Source organism: Prinia subflava, chromosome 5, assembly GCF_021018805.1.
Source record: "Prinia subflava isolate CZ2003 ecotype Zambia chromosome 5, Cam_Psub_1.2, whole genome shotgun sequence".
NCBI classification, from domain to species: Eukaryota; Metazoa; Chordata; class Aves; order Passeriformes; family Cisticolidae; genus Prinia; species Prinia subflava.
In genome coordinates this window covers 53,378,823-53,396,955 of record NC_086251.1, presented here as the reverse complement: position 1 = coordinate 53,396,955, position 18,133 = coordinate 53,378,823, and the positions used below count along the sequence as shown (strand labels likewise).

Here is an 18,133-nt window from a genome sequence, read left to right as displayed (position 1 = left end):
TTTCCTTAGGATACTGTAGACTTGAATTCGGAATTGAAATTAAAATGAGCTGTTGTCTTGCCTAAACATGGTGATGACATTCTGTTCCAGATGTCCACAACAATGACTTCATCTAAACCCTTAGTTCTCTACACGTCAGTCTTTTTCAGACAAATACTGGGAGGCGAAAAAAAAGAGGCAAAAACAAGACAGAAAAGAACAAGTGATCTCATAATGATTTTGATGAAAGCAGCTGCCCACTTCAGTTAATGCTGCACTCAAAGTGTGAAAGGAATGGGAAGCCTTTTAATTTGATGGGATCCATTTCAAGCTCCTCATATTAAACTGCCTGTAATCAGGAAACATGCAGATCAGTAAGACCAATGGCTTCCTGAAACAGCAGCAGAGAGGCAAGATCCCTTCTTTCAGGTGAACTTAAAAGGCATAAATTATTGAGTAAGACATCTATACGAGCAGGAAAAAATAGATAAAATTATGTATTTGGGAATCTGCTGCAGCTAGACTGGGGGAAGTGAGGGATTAGCATGGTTCCTTTGCATTTTAAGGCACTCTGCTCCCTAGGTCCTGCAAAGCAAACAAAGAAGTGACAGTATCCCTAAAAGTCTCTACTAATACACCTAATAAATTTTTGCTTCTTTGCTTTTTGTTCTCATTAAGGAAGCATGTAGCAAGTACAAAATCTTTTCATACCCTACTTTGCTTTACCTTCAGTTCAAAATGTTGGGTTATACCACCACTAAAATCTAGTTGCTTACAAGAGCAAAACAGAAGCACTGCCAACAAATGCACCTAATGGCAGAATGCACTTAATAGGAGGTAACTTGCCAGACAGTTTTGTTGCTTCCTTTTTTTTTTTTTTTTATGTTATGGGAAAACATTTTAGTGAGAATTGGAAATGACCAGACTCTCAGCCTTTCCCAGCACTTCCCTGTGAACAACTGCCCGTTCTTTCCTCCCACTTCACTCATCATCATGTGCAAAGGGAAGAGCATTAGTGAAACGCCCTTGCTCAGATACTGCATTACCAGAGAGCTGAAGCACACAGAGCTACCTAGAAGCTGAAGCACAGTTCTAGCATTCACCAACAAAAGAGCAGAGACTTTGTCCTCTTTGAGAAATTTCCTATGTACTTGCCATTATGGTTAACAAACCACCGGTGACCTCGCTGTTGTTGTTTTTAATATTGACTGCATTAGCTCAATGTTCAGGCTTACATGGTGCAATGTCATCAAAGACAGCCCCCACTGATAGATTATTTTTGGCTCCCAGTATAGATGACAGCTGTATATTTACACTGCGTTTGGCAAGAAGGGATTTTTTAGAATATTGCCAAATACAAACAGAGCTGGAAAGGTGACAGTTTCCTAAAAAATAATTCCAGGAAGGAAAGTCCATGATAACAACAAGATACAAAGCAGTCGTGTGACTTTTAGGCATGTTTAACTCTTTTTTATATTCTACCTTTGGAACTCCTTCCTATGAGCTTTCTCTGATTTCAATTTAATTATATTTTGCATTCTGGATCATTAGAAAATTCCTTCCTTGCTGCATATTAGTCATCTTCTCTCTCAGTTAAAAATTTCATCTAATTTCCTTAATGCATAGAATATATTTAGGTCTTCTAGCTAGGTTTTCTAGCTCTTCAGACTCACCCCTTTGCTTATTGCTTATTTTGCTATAAAAATAATTTAGACCATAAACAAAATATTGCAATGTGGGGTTTTTTCACATTTTCTAGAATTATCTGTCTGAATGTAACAAATGAGATAGTTGCAACATCTTCACTTTCTATTTTTAGCATGGTGTTTTCCTTGTTAATGAGATATGCTTGCAATTTCTGTCCACGCTCTGTATTTCTTAATTTTCCTAAATTCCAAAATGATCTGTGGGTGGATTTTCCTGAAGTCATAAAGCAGTGACACAGCTATTTCCTGTTGCCATCAAAATTCTGTAACAGAATTTCTCTCGCTACAAGTTACTAAGTTACTTGGAGTACAGCCAAAACAAAACAAAAAACAAAACTAACAAACAAAAAACCCAACTAAAAAAAAAAAAAAAAACCCACCAAAAAAAAACCAACAAAAAACCAAAAACCACCTTAGTTGATTGAGTTGATTGGATCGATAAAAACTTTTCAGTTGCCATATGGACTTTGTGACTTCTGTTCTGCAGATCTACAATGATTCCAGATAAATGAGAAAACTGAGAACCTGTTCACTTGCCAAAAAGACCAAACAACAACAACAAACCTTAAAAAATTAAAATCAGATCCATTCCAGAAAAAGGGGCTGTATTTTTCCACTTAAATATGCCATAGGAAAAAGGAACCAGTAAGATGGATCATTTAATTCATTTTAGCCAGGTCACATTTATTTTTAGCCTATGGAATTGGCACGGATGAGTAACAGAAGCAGAATACCTTCAGCTACTGTTTCCAAGTTAAAATACAATTCCTAGTAGGAATACCAAATGTCACCTTTTAGCTCAGTAGAGTTTTTTGTAGCTGAAACCCTTGCTGTGAAAACCCAGAATTATTTACAATGCGCACAGCTTTTAACTCTTTGCAAGAGTTTTTCAAAATAAAATTTCAACTAATTCTGGAATATCTACAGTATCGCTCATAAATAATCCTGCACGTGCTGGTCTGATGTACTAAACCTCTCGTAGCTGTTAAAGCCGGATTCAATGTCATCTGTCACCCATCTGTCATTTGCCCAGCACTGGACCCTGGTTCTTCCCTGCTACTGGGGCAAGTCAGGAATAGCTCCCGAACCCCCTGAATTCTGCTAATGCAAAACAGACTGAGGAGTCTGGAAACAACAGTGATTGGTAGGCAGAGATGGCTTTTTCTTCACCGAGCTGCAGTCCCCTTTATCTCTTCCTTGCTGAAGGAGGTGATGATAATCTCCACCTGCAGGAACAGATAAGAAGGGCAAAGACAGAGACTGTAACAGGATCTTTAAAACTCTGTTCTCCCAGGCCATTACTCTGATCAGCTGCCCGAGAATTACTCTCCAAAGTGTTAATAAGCTGAAAATGTTAGGCTCTCCTTTTAAATAAAGCAACAGCACCGGAAGAACAATTGTGATTGTTAAAGTACCAAGGCTCTTCTAAATGAATGTATCTGTGATATGACACAGTATGAGGTCAGATGAAACAACTGTAACCAAGGAGGAACACAGCGAGAGAACAATGAAAACTTCAAGATCTGCTGAGAATTTTTTTTTTTTTTCATGTGGATGTTTGGAGAAGGAAGTAGAAAGAGACAGAAGTTATTCAAGAAAAATAAAACTATTTTAGTCTACTGTGGGTTTTCTTTGTTTATTTGGACCCAGGTACTAGGTTCAAGTACACAGGGTGGTATTATTATGAACTGAATAGCTTTCAAATGTAACAGATATCTGCTGCCAAAGAGATATCAAACATGCCTGAGGGCCAAGGATCCTAGAAGCAAGTATTTCTGTAATCAACTGCTGGCCCCGTGTGTCACACGAGAAGCAATACCTCCTGCTCCACAATAAACGTCCCATCGCTCTGCCTGGGTGTGCTCCTGACCCTTGGGAAAAGGCAGCTCCCTGTGTGCAGCACTGGTTGGGTTTGGCCTTGCTATTGGCCCTGGAGGTGACAGATGGGAAGGTTCAGGTCTTTCAGCAGTGACATGTCACGTCTGACCATGAACAAAGCCCAGTCTGGCTCCTGCTGCCTGAGGCAGGGTGTTCCCAGCCCAGACAGAACCAGCACTCGGCTGCCTCTTTTCCGGTGCGATGGTTTTGAACACACAGCACTCCAACTACCTGCCGGGGGAGACAGGCAAGGAAACAGCATCCTTGCCAGTTCAGCTTTGCATCAGGACCTGACTGGCTGCATTCCTACAGAAGTGAACTCCCATCCCAAGCTACTCAGCATCTTGCCTTGAGGTGCTTCAGCTTCCAGAGAGAACAGTTCTCAGAATAAGCTGTGATGGGAAAAAAAGCAGTGCTGCAAAGTTTTGAGTGCCTTACACCCAGCTGCCTTCTCCTTCAAGGGATCAAGGACAGCAGCTGTGAACACGCAGGGCTCTTTTTGCCCAGGCTAGCTGCTGCTGGGAAATAAAGTCCTGTCACCAGGGAGGTTCTGACAAGCATAAAAAGCCACAGCTCCCAGAAACTATGTCCTGCTGTAAAGCCATGCCTACCCTGCCAGCCCCTTGCCTGTTGTCACTTAGGCAAGTCACAGAGCAGAGAATCACAACCAAGGCTGGGTAAGAGAAGGTCCTCCTCCTGGTGTGGCCAGAGAATTCTCCCAATGGCCACAGCATCCAGTGAAGACCTGTGGGGATGGTGGCCCTGGAGTCACCACATCCTTCATGGGAAACCCACGGGCTGGTATGGCCAGGTGTGGGGCTGCATGGCTCAGGCAGGGGCTGGGTGGCTCGGGCAGGAGCTGGGTGGCTCAGGCAGGGGCTGGGTGGCTCAGGCAGGGGCTGGATGGCTCGGGCAGGAGCTGGGTGGCTCGGGCAGGCTGCCTGGGCCCCAGTGCACCTGCCTGACCAGTAGGGAGGGGACTTTGTCCTGGAGCCCTGTCGGGTTGGCACAGGCCAGGGCACACACACTGGACACACATGAAATGGGAATCATTACCTGGTGTGCAACAAGCCAAGAACAATGTCGAAAGACATTGATTATTTATTTCAGTGATGTGCAAGCCTGGGTGCTCAGTGGTATTCCACAAATCAAGCACAAGCCACCGCAGTTTCTGCACCATTATTCATAAACAGAAATTCAGAGTTAGCAACTTCCCAAGCTCAAATCCTCTACTAGGATTTGTTGGTCATTTCATACAAGTTACACAACCCCAGCTAACTTGTCCATGTGCTCAGAGAAAGGGTCTTCATCTGGACAGGGGTCTTTTTGACCTGTAGGTGTGTTCTTTAGTATTATACTTAAGATAGTTCAGCAATAGGATACATGGACCTTGAGTATTTTGGCCAAGTTAGGAATGGAAACCCTGGCACAGGTCCAGTGGAAGACAGCAGGAATGACTGGGGGACTGGAGCATCTCTCTAACGAGGAAAGGCTGAGGGAGCAGGTCCTGCTCAGCCTCGAGAAAAGGCAACTGAGAGGGGACCCCGTCAATGTCCACAAGTATCTGAAAGGAGGGTGGCGAGGGGGTGGACCCAGGCTCTCCTCGGTGGTGTCGAGCGATAGAGCAAGAGACAATGGGCAGAAAGTGATGCACAGCAAGTTCCATCCGAACATGAGGAAGAGGTTTACTGTGCAGTGACCACGCACTGGAACAGGTCGCCCGGAGAGAGTGTGGAGTCTCCCTCACTGGAGACATCCAAAAGCCGCCTGGATGGAATCCTGTGCCATGTGCTCTGGGGTGACCCTGCTCGAGCAGGGAGCTTGGACAAGACGGCCCGTTGTGGTCCCGGCGCCATTCCAAGAGCCTGTGATTCTGTGCACGTAGACAGGCACCACCATCGCGATGTGCTGCATGCTTGAGGCTCATTAGTGCCAGCATGTCGGTGAATAAGGGATGCTGCCTGCTCAATTGACTAGGGCTCCTTTGTCGTGCTTGAAAGGACACACAGGTCTTACACCAAAGAACCTCCTGAGGATACACACAGACAAACACACAGACACACATCCACACCCACATCCACACACACACACACACACACACACGAAAGTGCCGACGCGGACGCGCAGCCCACCCCAGCCCTCGCGCCCTCCGTGGCGAATCTGCCGCTACGGGGCGCCGCCCGGCCCAAGCTTCCTGCGCGGCTTCGCGCGGCCCTGCCCACGTCGGAGCGCGCGGGCGCCGCGCGGTGGGCGTGGCCGGGGCCGCTCCGAGGGACGCGCCGGGCCCGGGGAGGAGGAGCGGCATCGGGAGCGGGATCGGCCCTTCCCCGCCGCCGGGGCGAGGCCGCAGCGGAGCGGGGCGGGGGGTGGCCGGGTCCGGCCCATGGATCGTCCGTGCCCGAGGCGGAGCCCGTGGAAGGAGCCGCTCGGCCGCGGGAGGTGGCGCGGGGCGGCTGAGCGCGGCTGAGCCCCGGGGCCTTCGCTTCGCCCCGTCCCGTCCGTGCCCCGCGCCCGCCGCCCGAGCGGCACCATGTCGGCCAAGGTGCGGCTGAAGCGGCTGGAGCAGCTGGTGCTGGACGGGCCGCAGCGGCACGACAACGTGCTGAGCGTGGAGACCCTGCTCGACCTCCTGGTCGGCGTCTACGCCGAGTGCAGCCGCGACTCGCCGCTCCGCCGCGACCGATACGTGTCCGACTTCCTCGAGTGGGGTGAGCCCGGGCGGGGGCCGGGGGCTGTGCGCGGTGCCCGGGTGAGGGGCGGCGGGCCGGCCGGGGGCGGCCCGGCCCCGCAGTGCGCTCCCACCGCCGCTCCCGGCAGCGGCCGGAGACGCCGCCCCTGGATGCGGCGCCTCCCTGGGGAACACCCCCGCCGCCAGCCGGGCCTTGACCCTCCGGGTCTCCTCCCTCGGTCCCAGCGAACCGCTTGGCAGCCGGCAGCAGAAACAGCAGCGGAGTGTCCTTGGCCTGAAACCCTGCTCGGCTTAGCCCGAAATGTCAGGCTAATCCAGCGGTCCTCGGAGGGTTTCCTACCTGGGGGAGGGGAGGAGGGGAGAGCACCAGGCTCAGGCTTTGAAATGCTGCTGTGGTGCCGGCTCGTTGCTTTAGACAGGGCGTGTGTGTGTGTGTCTCGAAGAAACAGTTCCCGTTCATCGTGCAGTCTTTTTTAATTTGGGCATGCCCCCCAAGGACAGGGTATTTCTAGGCATCCTTTCTAAGAGCTTTGTTTAATGGTTCCCCACTGTTAAGCAGCCTGATAACGAGAGACCTCCAATAGTCCGGAGCGTGCTGACAAAAGAAAATGTGGATACTTTTGATGGCACTTAGGATAAAGTTTTCTATCTAATGTTGTTGAGTTAAGGCTATTGACTAGAGGTATGTGGAGAGCAGAGATCCTTCCTTGCTGCATGTCTAAATGAATTTATGTTAAAACGACCATGGTGGCTGACTGGTTTATTCAGCTGAGTAAGTTATGAATAATAATGTATGACGAAGGTGACTTAAGTTCTCCATGGAATAAGAATTGGAGGGGAGGGAGGAGAGATCATTGCTCACGAGAATGTTGTCCCGTTTATCAGCTGTTCCATGCATGTACAGTTAATTAGGCTCTAAAAGAGCACTCTTAAGAAAATAAAAAAAAACAACAAAAAACCCCCAGCCAACAAAACAAAGGATTTCCTAAGGGAGAGGGAGGGGCAGATTTACTTCAGTAAATGCAAATGTGTGTCTTTAGCACTAGAGACCAGAGCACTAACATGAAGGGACAGCTGGTTCTCCTTAATTTCTGTGGGGACCACCACTCTTTGTCATACACTAACAAACTAAGAGGATTCACTTCCTGGACTCTTCTATTGACGTCAGTAATGCGATTGCCAACTGAATAATTAACCACTTTATCACATCTGCCCCGCAAGGCTGCAGCCTGGGGAACATTGATTATTTGTTTTGTCATGGGAGCTTTGTATGTCTTCTGTAAAGAGCATTCAAGGTTTTTTGTTTTCAAGCTGATGGCTTGAGTGAGCAGCAGCAAATTTCTAGGTGTGATAGATCAGACTGCAGCATACTTTGAAAACTGAAGTTGGAAGGATTTGAGGCAGGCCAGAGAATGATATGCACTTTCTATAGCGCTGCTGGTGGTTGTGCCTTACTGATTGATCCCAGCGTTGTCATTTTCTGTGTGATGGAGAGGCCGATTATCCAATTGTTTATAAAATCGCTTCTTCTAATTCTATTTATTTTGTTCACTGAATGTGAAAAGGTTACTGACTTGATGAAAAGTATAGCTCGCAATAAAAACAGTGTGTAGGTTTTACTGCAGTGTGGGATTACCCTGGTATAACAAAGTGCCTATTCAATAAATAATTGAAATGTATGTGAGCTACCATCTGGTGCTGCAGAGTAGGGATAAAAGTTTATAATCCAGGCCCTTGATGGTAAGGGGTGGGCCTAAGTCTGACTGTATATTTGTGTTCCATCGGCAAGGGATACCCTTAAAACCAATTACAGTTGATACTCTGAGTTCCTTCCTGTCCTTCAAGCTGTTAAAAACAAATCAGTGCCAGCAACGAGACACCTTTTATCTGTGTCTTAATGCCCTCACAGTGTGTTTCCACTGACAAGGAACTTGTTTCTGCCTCCAGCTAATAAGGAAAATATCATGCCAAACATGCTAATCTTCCTTATGTCATGATGTGTCTTAATTACAGCCTGATTTGCTGTTAGTAGATATTCTGGATTAATGTGCACAAGTTTTCTGTGCTGTTATGTGTCTGTAGAAGCATCAGAGTGTAGTTAAATATTTGAGTTATACTTTGAAGATCAGTGCATCTTTATCAGCTGGAGACAGAAGGAATTTCCTTTTAGCAAAATGGGGACTTACCACTGACAATGGAAATAAGCTGCATAGGTATTAAGTTTGAATTAAGATGAGCTATATAACACATTTTTTTACATTTTTTGATTTTAAAACTGGGTGTGAGGTATCACACATGTAAAATTCCATGGAAATGATTCAGTGTGGCTAATAGACTTGCTTGCCTTCTTAATTGGCTGGAGAAAATAGAGTTCAGGCGTGGTAGTTGAGGCAGGGTTTTTTTCTGGCTGTGGAGTGTAGAGGAGATTCTGAGTTGTGTGGTGTAGTTGCTGGATATGGATATCTCTGCTTTCTGACAGAGCATGGTGCTGCTCATACTCTGTAGCTGGTGGATGCTGGAGAAATGGGGAGTACAGAAAATTAAGTCCCATGTTCATCTTGTGAGACTTAGGCCACCTCCTCTCTATTCAACATCTGTGGAAGCCTTGCACCTTACCTGTGGAGGCTGATAATCTCCAAATGCTGCAGCCCATTTCTTCTGTCCTATTAATCCCTCTGCTGCTTCCTGGTAGTCCTGCCACGGGCTTATTTCTTCAAAATCTTCTTCCTATTTGCTAACCGTAGAAGAGCGCAGGGTGTGGTCCTTTGCCTTGAGGCAGCTTGTGGCTTCCATTGCTTTACAAATCTTGTAGGAATCTGCCATTTTAACCTTGTCGATTACAGCTTTCCCATGGTGAATGGAGCTTTCAAACAGACTGTTCTTTCCCTCTACTGGATGTATAATACACATATCTTTATGCCAAGTGTCTTTGGAGAAGAGCTAGCTGAACTGCAAGTGAGGAGTCCAAAGTCCTTTTCTTCTAGTTATTTTTATTTATAACTTCTCTTGAATAAGCTCTCACCAAGTGGTTATCACTGTTATATTGTTTATATAATGCTGAAATAATGCTCAGTGTTCTTAGTAGGAATTGGATCCGAGTATGTTAGGTAACAGACCCATGTCTACATGTTCAGAAAGAACTTCCTAAATCTGTGCTTAGTGTCTTTTAAACTGTTGCTGCATCTGCTGCTCCTAGAGTGAGAAATAGTGAGGAACCCTGTTTATTCTAGTTGGCTTTGCTCATTCCCCTCTGAAAGTGAGACTGCCTGAAGCGATCAGCTGGCACAGAGGAGGCTGCATGACTTTGGACTTACCTGATGGACTCTGGGTGCTGCAGTGTTGTCCATATGCTGCAGAGGGATGTCCCAAGAGACTCTTCCTGCAGAAAATGTGTGCTGTCCCTTGTTTACCCTGTCAAGGAGAGAAATACAAGAGTATTTCTGGAGCAGCACAGTCACAGCTCAGGTGCCCGTGCACCACCTGTCCTTTAGCTTTCAGGTACAGTGTGTTCCTCCCTGTGGAGCCTCTTGTTCTCTATACTGAGGCATCTGAGACTTGCATAACCCTGTGCTAGAGTGGCTGCTTGCAGGGCACCTTGCTGGCTGGCATCACTTCTATGCAGGTTTGACATCACCTGGTTTTTCAGGAGTTATCTTAGCTGGCTGTGGCTGGTGCTCACTGCCCCTTCCCTCCAGTCACCAGGGACTGGTGCAACCGGCTGCTCCATTTTTGGACAGCTGCTTGTCACAGTTTGCAGCCAGTAGTCAAACATGTTCAGAGGAAAGTCTCACAGGAATGGGCCTTATTGGTATTCAAAATGATCCTGGTGCTGCACAGCCTCTCTTGCTTCAGCCTTTGTTTCCTCTGACCCTATTTGATACTGCTGGCCTGCTACAGAGGGCAACGTGGCACGTGTCCCCATACACTTCATTCAGTGTTGTCTCACTCCCAGACTATGTACTTGCTGGTTCTCTCTGTGACAACACCTCAAAACCCATGTCAGAGTAGTTTAGACTGAGCTGTGTGTGGTTTTTTGTTTGAAGCAAGCTCCCAAGATACTTCTGTGGACTGTTTCTCCTCATTTGTTATGAGCTGTCTAAATGCTGACTTACCTTCTGTGTTCTCGGTTTGTGCAAGGTCTGCTACCCAGCTAGAGTGGTGTTCTGCTTTTGGATGGTGGTGGAGTTTTTGTCTCTGTGTTTTTCTTTTCTCCTGAAAGGAACTTTAAGAATGCTGAAGCTGTGGGGAAAAGGAAGAAGATGCAGATGATTAGCACAAGTAGGCCAGCTTGGCACCCACTGCTGAGCTCTTGAAGACAGTCTGGCATAATAGACAGCGGATGCTGTTGTAGTAACATCAATATATTCCTGGTCTGGACTAGAGGAGAGAAAAAATGTACACACAGAGTGCTCAAAGCAACCTCTAGCCTAGCCCTGAACTGCCACTTTTGGGTATATATTTGTTACACTTGAGTCTGGACCATAGATGGAAAAAGTCATGCACAGAACTTGGACTGGGAAGGGCTGCTGTGCTGGTGCAGTGATTCACAACTTTAGGTCGCTGTCAGGACTGGTGCTTCAGGTTTGGATCTTGCCGTTTGGAGGGGCTCTGTGAGCTTCGCAAACTGACTCCGAGGCCTAGTCTTTCCTCCTCCCAGTTCTGCTTAAACAGACACCCTAATCTTTCAGATAAAAAAATAACCTAATTAGGGAAGGCGTAACCTTGCAGGGTGGCCTTTCTGTCAGAGCAGTGTAGAGCTTTTTCTCTCAGCCTGAGAGCAGTTGTGTTCAGAAGTGTACATGTGACTCTGAGAAAGGGTCTTTCCAGCCTGCATGAGAGCATCTTCTAAACTAGTTGCAGGGCTGACCTAGTCCTCTGCCACAGGTACTGCTGTACTAGAAAAGGACTAGGTAAGGGCAGGGGCACAATGTGTGGCAAGTGTGCTGCTAGCATAGCAAGCAGAACTATCCTTAAATGTTTTTGAGAGCTGATGGACTTTTAGGGTTGCTTGTGAGGATCTGTTGGTCTTTCAGGGTTACACCAGGAAAAACTGTCATTTGATAACACTTCATATCTCTTGACTTCAGGGCTTAAATTCCTCTCTTCCTTCCCTTTGGCACTCCTCCCCCCTCCCTTGCTTAGAGAAATACACATAAAAATCCAGGAAGGGACCTCAGGCTCTGCCAGCTCATATAATGTCTTTCTGTGTGCAGGCAGAAACTGTGCAGTGAGTGATAAGCCTGTTGGGCATGTGTGTGAAGTGACAGTGGTTGGATAATGAAGATAGCTGATGAACAAGAAAACTGAATTTCAGATTCTGGCTAGGTTTCCTCTACATCATCCTCTACCCACCAAATCCTGATACAATCCCTTATGCTGGAGCTAGTGGCAGGAGGGTGTGGACTGGGGGCCCACTGGGGCAGGGTACAGCTGCAGGTGCCTTGCAGGTGTTCTGGAAAGGTGAGTGGTGGTGGTGACCATGGGGTTTTCTGTGCAATATGGATGTAGCTAGAACTCTGCCCTGCTCCTGAAAGTTTCCTGTGGTCATAGATGGGGCAGCATAGCTTGGGTCATCTTCTGTAACAAGGTGATAACCATCTGACAGAATAGTGTGACCCTGGCTGCTGAATCCCACTTCCCTGCATTCTCTGCTTTTTGAAACTGGTTTTGTTCTTATCAAAGATGTATTTTAGGATTAATTCACGTTGAAGTAGCCCAAACTGCATGTTAGCTTAGACAGCATTGTAGTCTGGGCTAGTGACATGAGGGCACGTGGATTTTAACCATTGCTGCTGTGTGATGATGGACTCTTTACAGGACATCTGCTTTAATCTGTTATTTTTAGAACGAAGCAGACTCTTTTAATGACTTTTTCTGTAAAACTTCATGCTGTGGCATTGAATGCTGCAGTCATGTTTTAGTAGTGGCAAAGTAACAGGGTCTGGAGGATGGGAGGCCCATTGGCATGTGCTGTTAAAGTGACAGATGGCCTGGGTGAAGATTGGCTTTTGTCCCATAGAAGGAGGTTTGTATTGCTTTTCTCCTGTGGATGGAGGTGCTAATAAATAACACCAGTCTTTAGTTAGGGCTTGAGGAATTATATGGTATATTGAAGGCTGTGATCTGTATTTTGCATTTAAATTTTGTTTATCTGTGAAAACTCAGAAGGGGTAAATAAGTCACTGATAAGTTTGTCTTCATACAGGAAGATATGTGTGCAGCTAGTAGTTTCTCACTGATGGTACATGATAAAGTGTAAGATTATAATGCAGAAGCAAGCTTTCATAAGCATCCATAAATCTAACTTCTGTTTGTCACGTTTCACCTGCAAATCTAAATTATTTTCCTATTGATTTTTCACAGATAATATTAGATATTTTGCAAAAAAAATTACTCAATTTACATCCTTAAAACTTGCATGGTCAGTGGAAATGGCTTGAAAGTCAGCCAACAGATCTAGCACAATGAACTTTTTTTATCAAATTAAGTTGAACTAATCTATTTTTGCAAACAATTAATGTGTGGGAATGAGTCAGTTTCTTCCACACCTACTAGAAAATGATTTTAACTGTGTGAATCAGAACTGAAAAGACTTGTTTCATTAGCTTCTTTTAGCAAGTTACTTCTACTTTATGGTTGTATATTAATGTTTTAGGTTTTAGGAATGTTGATCTGTAGTTGTGATTAGCTGGGAATGTTAAATTACAGCTTCTTTACATTTATAAAAAATTACATTTTTTCCCTTCCATGTAATTTGAGGCAATTTATGAAAGCTGCTATAAGATGGGTATTACAAAAAGGAAGAATTATAATACTTAAGAAGTGCAGCTTTATCTGTGCCATTAACAGAATGCAGTGCCTAGAATTATGAAAAATTTTATGGGTTCATCTTTTTCATTACCAAAGTCTGAAAAAATTAATAGGGTGATGGACCACAAATAAACTGTTTAGAAAAATAGAAGGGAGTTGTTAAAGCTTTTTAACGTATTTTTGCTTTTGATAATAATTTAAATAGAGTTAGCATTTGTTTCCTAAGTATTTCACAAGAAACACTTGAGAGTTCCAATGTATTCCAATGTTACCAAAGGACTTGTATCATGCTCACTATTATATGCCACTGAAGTGCTAGGGGGTTTTGCATTTTATTTATTTATTTATTTATTATTTATTTTAAATTTTTTTTTAAAGAAAAGGGATTTAATTTTAAAAATTCTCCAGGTCCGAGAATTTTTATGTACATTTGCTCTGTGGTTCAATGTGATCTGTTCATTTTTTAGCTGTCTCCTAACACTAAAAGCTTCCAGCCTATTTTTCTCATCAGCATATGCAGACTGCCAGAATGCAGGCTTTCATTTATAAAGATCTTGTTCACTATAATGAATGTAGCTTTCTTCAGTAGGAAACTACCCAGTGTTTCTTAAGCCCTGATTTTGCATAGACCTCAGTAATCATGTCTGTAGATATACTTAGAGTGCATTCAGATTAAGTGTGTGCATCCATCATTTCCAGCTGAGGCCTTAGGCATCCTGAAGTGCCTGAGATCTTAATTTCTATCATTCATGTCATCAGGGTCTTAACACTGAAACGTGTTATTACTTAACCATGGCCTAAAGCTTCAAATGTGATTAGTACCTCTGGATACCCAACCTAAGACATCTATAAAGGAGTCTGAGCTTTAGAAAATGGTGGGGATGTCTTTACCAAATATTAAATCACTGAAACTGTGGAATTTATTAATCACTTGTGCATTAGCAAAGTCTGAGGTATGGTTCTTAATTTAAGTGCAGTGCTATTGAGGGGCAAATATGTATGGCTGTCTTTCCCCAAAAGGCCGAGAAAAGATCAGAAGCAGCACCAATTTCAAATATATCCCAAATTCTTTTCATAATTGTGTTCTCCAACATAAAAATTAAACATGGATAATTGCTTTGTGAAGTCCTGCTTGGAATGTGTTTATGCCAGTTTAGTGAGATGTGCATGCTCAGGGTTTTAGAAAAGTCAATACAAAATTCTGTCTGGACTTTTAATTCAGCTTAAACCTGAGTTATGTTGTTCTAATTGTCATCAAAAGATTTAGTGAAAAATGAAGTAACAAGTAAGATGACACCTGCATTAAATTTGCTTGAGTAGGTATATGGAAGTTAGTCTTAAAGAAGTGTTGCAGCTATTCTGGCAATATTGTACTTTTATTTGGGACTGTGTAGTTTGTGGGATATGGATTCATTCTTGTTACAGGATGTATAACTTCACCCAAAATATGCCAACCACTATAGAAATATGGAGAGTTGTATGTTATGATTTCCCTGCCAGTAATGGTCCCTAAGCCCAAGAACTAAACTGTATGCCTGTGAAATCTCTGACCTCCTCTGAGGAAGGACAAGGTTTCTAGTAATTGCATGGTAATACTCATGGTACATCTGGAATCTTTTTCCCACTCTTGAGGAATTCTCTCTGTCCCTGGTTCCCCCCACTACTTACAGAGGTTTGACATGTACCTTGGGAGTGGATGGGGATTGTCTCCATTGCCCTGCACACCTCAGGATTTCTGATGTTGTTATAACATGGCTTCCATGATCTTAATTTTGCACATCCTTCCTCAAAAGTCGGCTTCTTCATGGAGCTTTCCTGTGTGCTGCCAGCCCTATTGCTGCCCATGTGACTTGGATTATCAATACAAGAAGCTGGAGTGTTCAGAGTGCCTTTTATTTTACTGTAATTAAGGCAGAGTAGAAACAGCAGGAGGGTGACTTCAGGCATGAAGATCCTATTATATCATTTTGAAATATGTTCCCAAAGATTTGCTTTTTAAGATGCGTGTTTAGTCTTTAGATTTAACTCTTTTTCTGACAGGATTAGTTAGTTGTGTTGTTGTTCCCTCCACACCCATTTCTGTGTATCGTGCCTGCATGGCTGTGGTCTGTCTCTTATGAGCCCTGCGAGATGGACACCCAGTGTGCAAGCTCTGCAGGCTTTGTTCTACAGGCTTCTGGCTGTTTTTGGACTCTGGATCTGAAGGAGAATAAACAAGTTTTTCCTATTGTTAGGTGTTTTTTTCCTATAGTTTTGTGTACTTGAATAAGAAGTTTGTATTGAAATTTTGAAATTAAGGATTTAGGTTTCTCTGTCTAGTCTGTGATTGCTTTCATTATGTCAGCGTGAAATGGGAATGTAGTATCTGGTCACATTTTCTTTCTTTTTAATTTGTATGCTCTTTAAGCCAAGGAGGGAATCTCACTGTGTTCTCCTCATCAGTGGTTCCTTTTAGGGTGGCATTGTTGCCCTGGAGTGCTCTCAAGTTACACATCTTGAAGGAAATGATGTTTTTGTGATTCAGAACCATGGGACTTCCTCCAGGAGGCAGTGAGAAGAAAAGTTTTACATGCACAAGAGGCTAAAAGTGATCTAGAGGTCCTAGTGGAGTAACTGGTAGCTAGAAACTGGTACATGTTGAGTTGTAAGTGCAGAGTGAAGGCTGGAGCCTGTGGTATTTAATATTTTTGCCTTTAATGAGTAATAGGTATTTTTCCTAAACTCACAACACTTCATCTGCCAGAGCAGACTTTCTGAGAAGGTGCAGGTCAGCTGTGTCACAGGGAAGAAGCATACACATTTTCCAGACCAGCTTTAACCAGTTGTAGTAAAATGCCTTAGGTCATGCGGTATGGTATCACTGCATAGAGGAGTTAAGTTTGAGTCTGTTAACTTACTCTGGTATGTAACTGAAGATTTCCATTGCCAGTTAGTTCAGCCTTTGGTTTCCTGAACCAGTTGATATTTAAGTTGGGAATAATGTCAATATACACACAGCTGTTTTTAAATTGTGGTTCTTCTGACCTGGTACTCCAGATAACATGGACAACATAGTGTGGGGATGCCTAACTGGAGGCTGTATCAGGCCCACAGACTGTCTTTATCTTACCCCTGGAAGTATTTACTGGTTATTAGGGCAACTGAACTCTGGTTATCAGTCTATGTTTGTTATTGTGGGCGGGCAGGATTTACTGGATTGGATGTAGTGCTGTACCAACAGGGCTATACTGGGCAGGCTTGACCCTGGCAGGCACGACCTAGTCAGGTTTACATCCGTGGCTAGAAATAATCAATCCTTGTGCATCCTCAAGTTGACTCTGATGTGAATTGTAAAGATAAAAGCCCTGACATTTTATGAAGGAGGGAAGTGGGAGATTTTTAATTAAGAAAATTAAAAGCTATTTGTGAAGAAGCTTTTACTGCCCTTAGGAAAGGGCTTTGCAGTAATTTTCATCAGTGTTAAAGGTATGCATGCATTTGAGTGGCTCAGACCAGGAGAGGTTGCCCCGGTTTATCCTGACAGAACTAAAGCTGTAGGTTGTCTAGGTATAGACTTCCTGTTCATGTGGGTAGTGTTAAACATCATAAAGATTGTGTTTAATGTTTCAGGCATGTTTTGAGGGTGGGGATAGCAGATACTACATTCCATCCTCTGCCTTTTGTATATAGCATTACACTTCCTTCACACTGTGAAACATCACAAAATGCAGCATGGCGAATGCAAAGTCTTGCTCAGTGCAGCTGTAAACGTTGGAGAATGACCATGTGGACAGCAGCCTTACAGAAAAGGATTCGTAGATCCTGGTAAACAATTAGCTGAAAAAGTTAATGATGCATGGTTGTAGAAGTGGAAGCTGCCTATTTGCAGGACTGCATCTGGAGAATGTAGCCAGCAGGCTGAAGGAAGTGTTTGTTAGTCTCTTTACACCACTCTTCCGAGGCCACTTCTCTGTGTCTAGTTCAAGGTTTCCCAGTACAGAAAAACCACTGGGAAACTGAAGTGAGTCTAGGAGTAAACCACTGATGTGGCTGAGGGCCTGAAGTAGACAAGATGCAACAAGAGATACCCGGATCCGGATCAGCCTGGAGAAGGGGAATCTCATCCTCAACTGCCACATGTGTGGTTGGGGAGAACACAGAGGCAGATGCTTCCTGGGTGCACTGCTAAGAGGGACAAACAGTGGACACAGGCTGTGGCAAGGAGGATTCTGACTCTTAGAGAGTGAAATGAAAGAGTGAAAAATTAAAGCACTCCTCCTGAGGATGTTCTTCCACTGGAAGAATCACCTAGAAAGGTGAGAGGCTCTTTATCCTGGTGGTAAACCTCAGCTGGACAAGGCCTTTGTCACCTGACTGAACTTTGATGTTATCTCAGCTTTGAGTAACTGGGTGGACTCTGATATCCAGAAGTCCCTTCCAACCTAAATTTACTCTGTGGTTCAGTATATTTTTTTCCTGTGTTCACAAATGTATTTAACATCATGGCTGAACTAATAGAAAACACTTGTTCTTCATACATCTCAGAAGGAAAAGCAGTATGTGAAATAGCATCTTCTTGTTGTAGATGAAGTAGTTCACACAATTTGGTTTTTTTATAGTCTCAAGTGGTTACCTTGGTTGGCTGGCATTTTACCACAGTCTGAACATAAGTATTGACAAGCTTGTAACTAGGCTTGTAAATGAAGGGAAATTAAATTTTGTTCATGTTGTTCTTCCATGTATTTAAACAAAGCACCAATTTCCTTATTTCTGGCAGTGAATAGCCAGAACAGGTTTTAGAGAACTTTGGACCTATATTTTATGCTTAGTGCTGTTTCTCAAGTGTGGTTTCCTTACGTCTAGTTAGCCTTGATAGCCCTTGGATATTTTAAAGCATTCCTCTGTGGTGCTGTCAGAAGAGCCTGCCATCCCTGCGCGACTGCGAGCCTGAATCATCCTTCATAAAAATACAGGTTTAGTTGTTGTACTGGCTGTGTTCCCACATCACAAAGGATCTCTATCTAGCAGGGCTCCTAATATGCTTATATCTGACACTGTAAGGAGTCTGGCTATGCAGCTGCTAACAACAGGG

At 44.2% G+C, this 18,133-nt stretch overlaps 1 protein-coding gene across 6 annotated transcripts in view; it reads left to right on the top strand.

Annotated features, from left to right (window-relative positions):
* Positions 1-5,829: 5,829 nt before the first annotated feature.
* Positions 5,830-18,133, top strand: part of CDC42BPB (CDC42 binding protein kinase beta) — a 90,955-nt gene continuing 78,651 nt past the window's right edge. For 4 of the 6 annotated variants that reach the window (XM_063399423.1, XM_063399421.1, XM_063399418.1 and 1 more), the window contains exon 1: positions 5,830-6,271. In XM_063399423.1, coding sequence (XP_063255493.1) covers positions 6,094-6,271 — 178 coding nt within the window. In that variant the 5' untranslated portion in view covers positions 5,830-6,093. The remainder of the gene's footprint in view (positions 6,272-18,133) is intronic. The other 2 variants (XM_063399422.1, XM_063399420.1) reach the window with 1 other exon arrangement.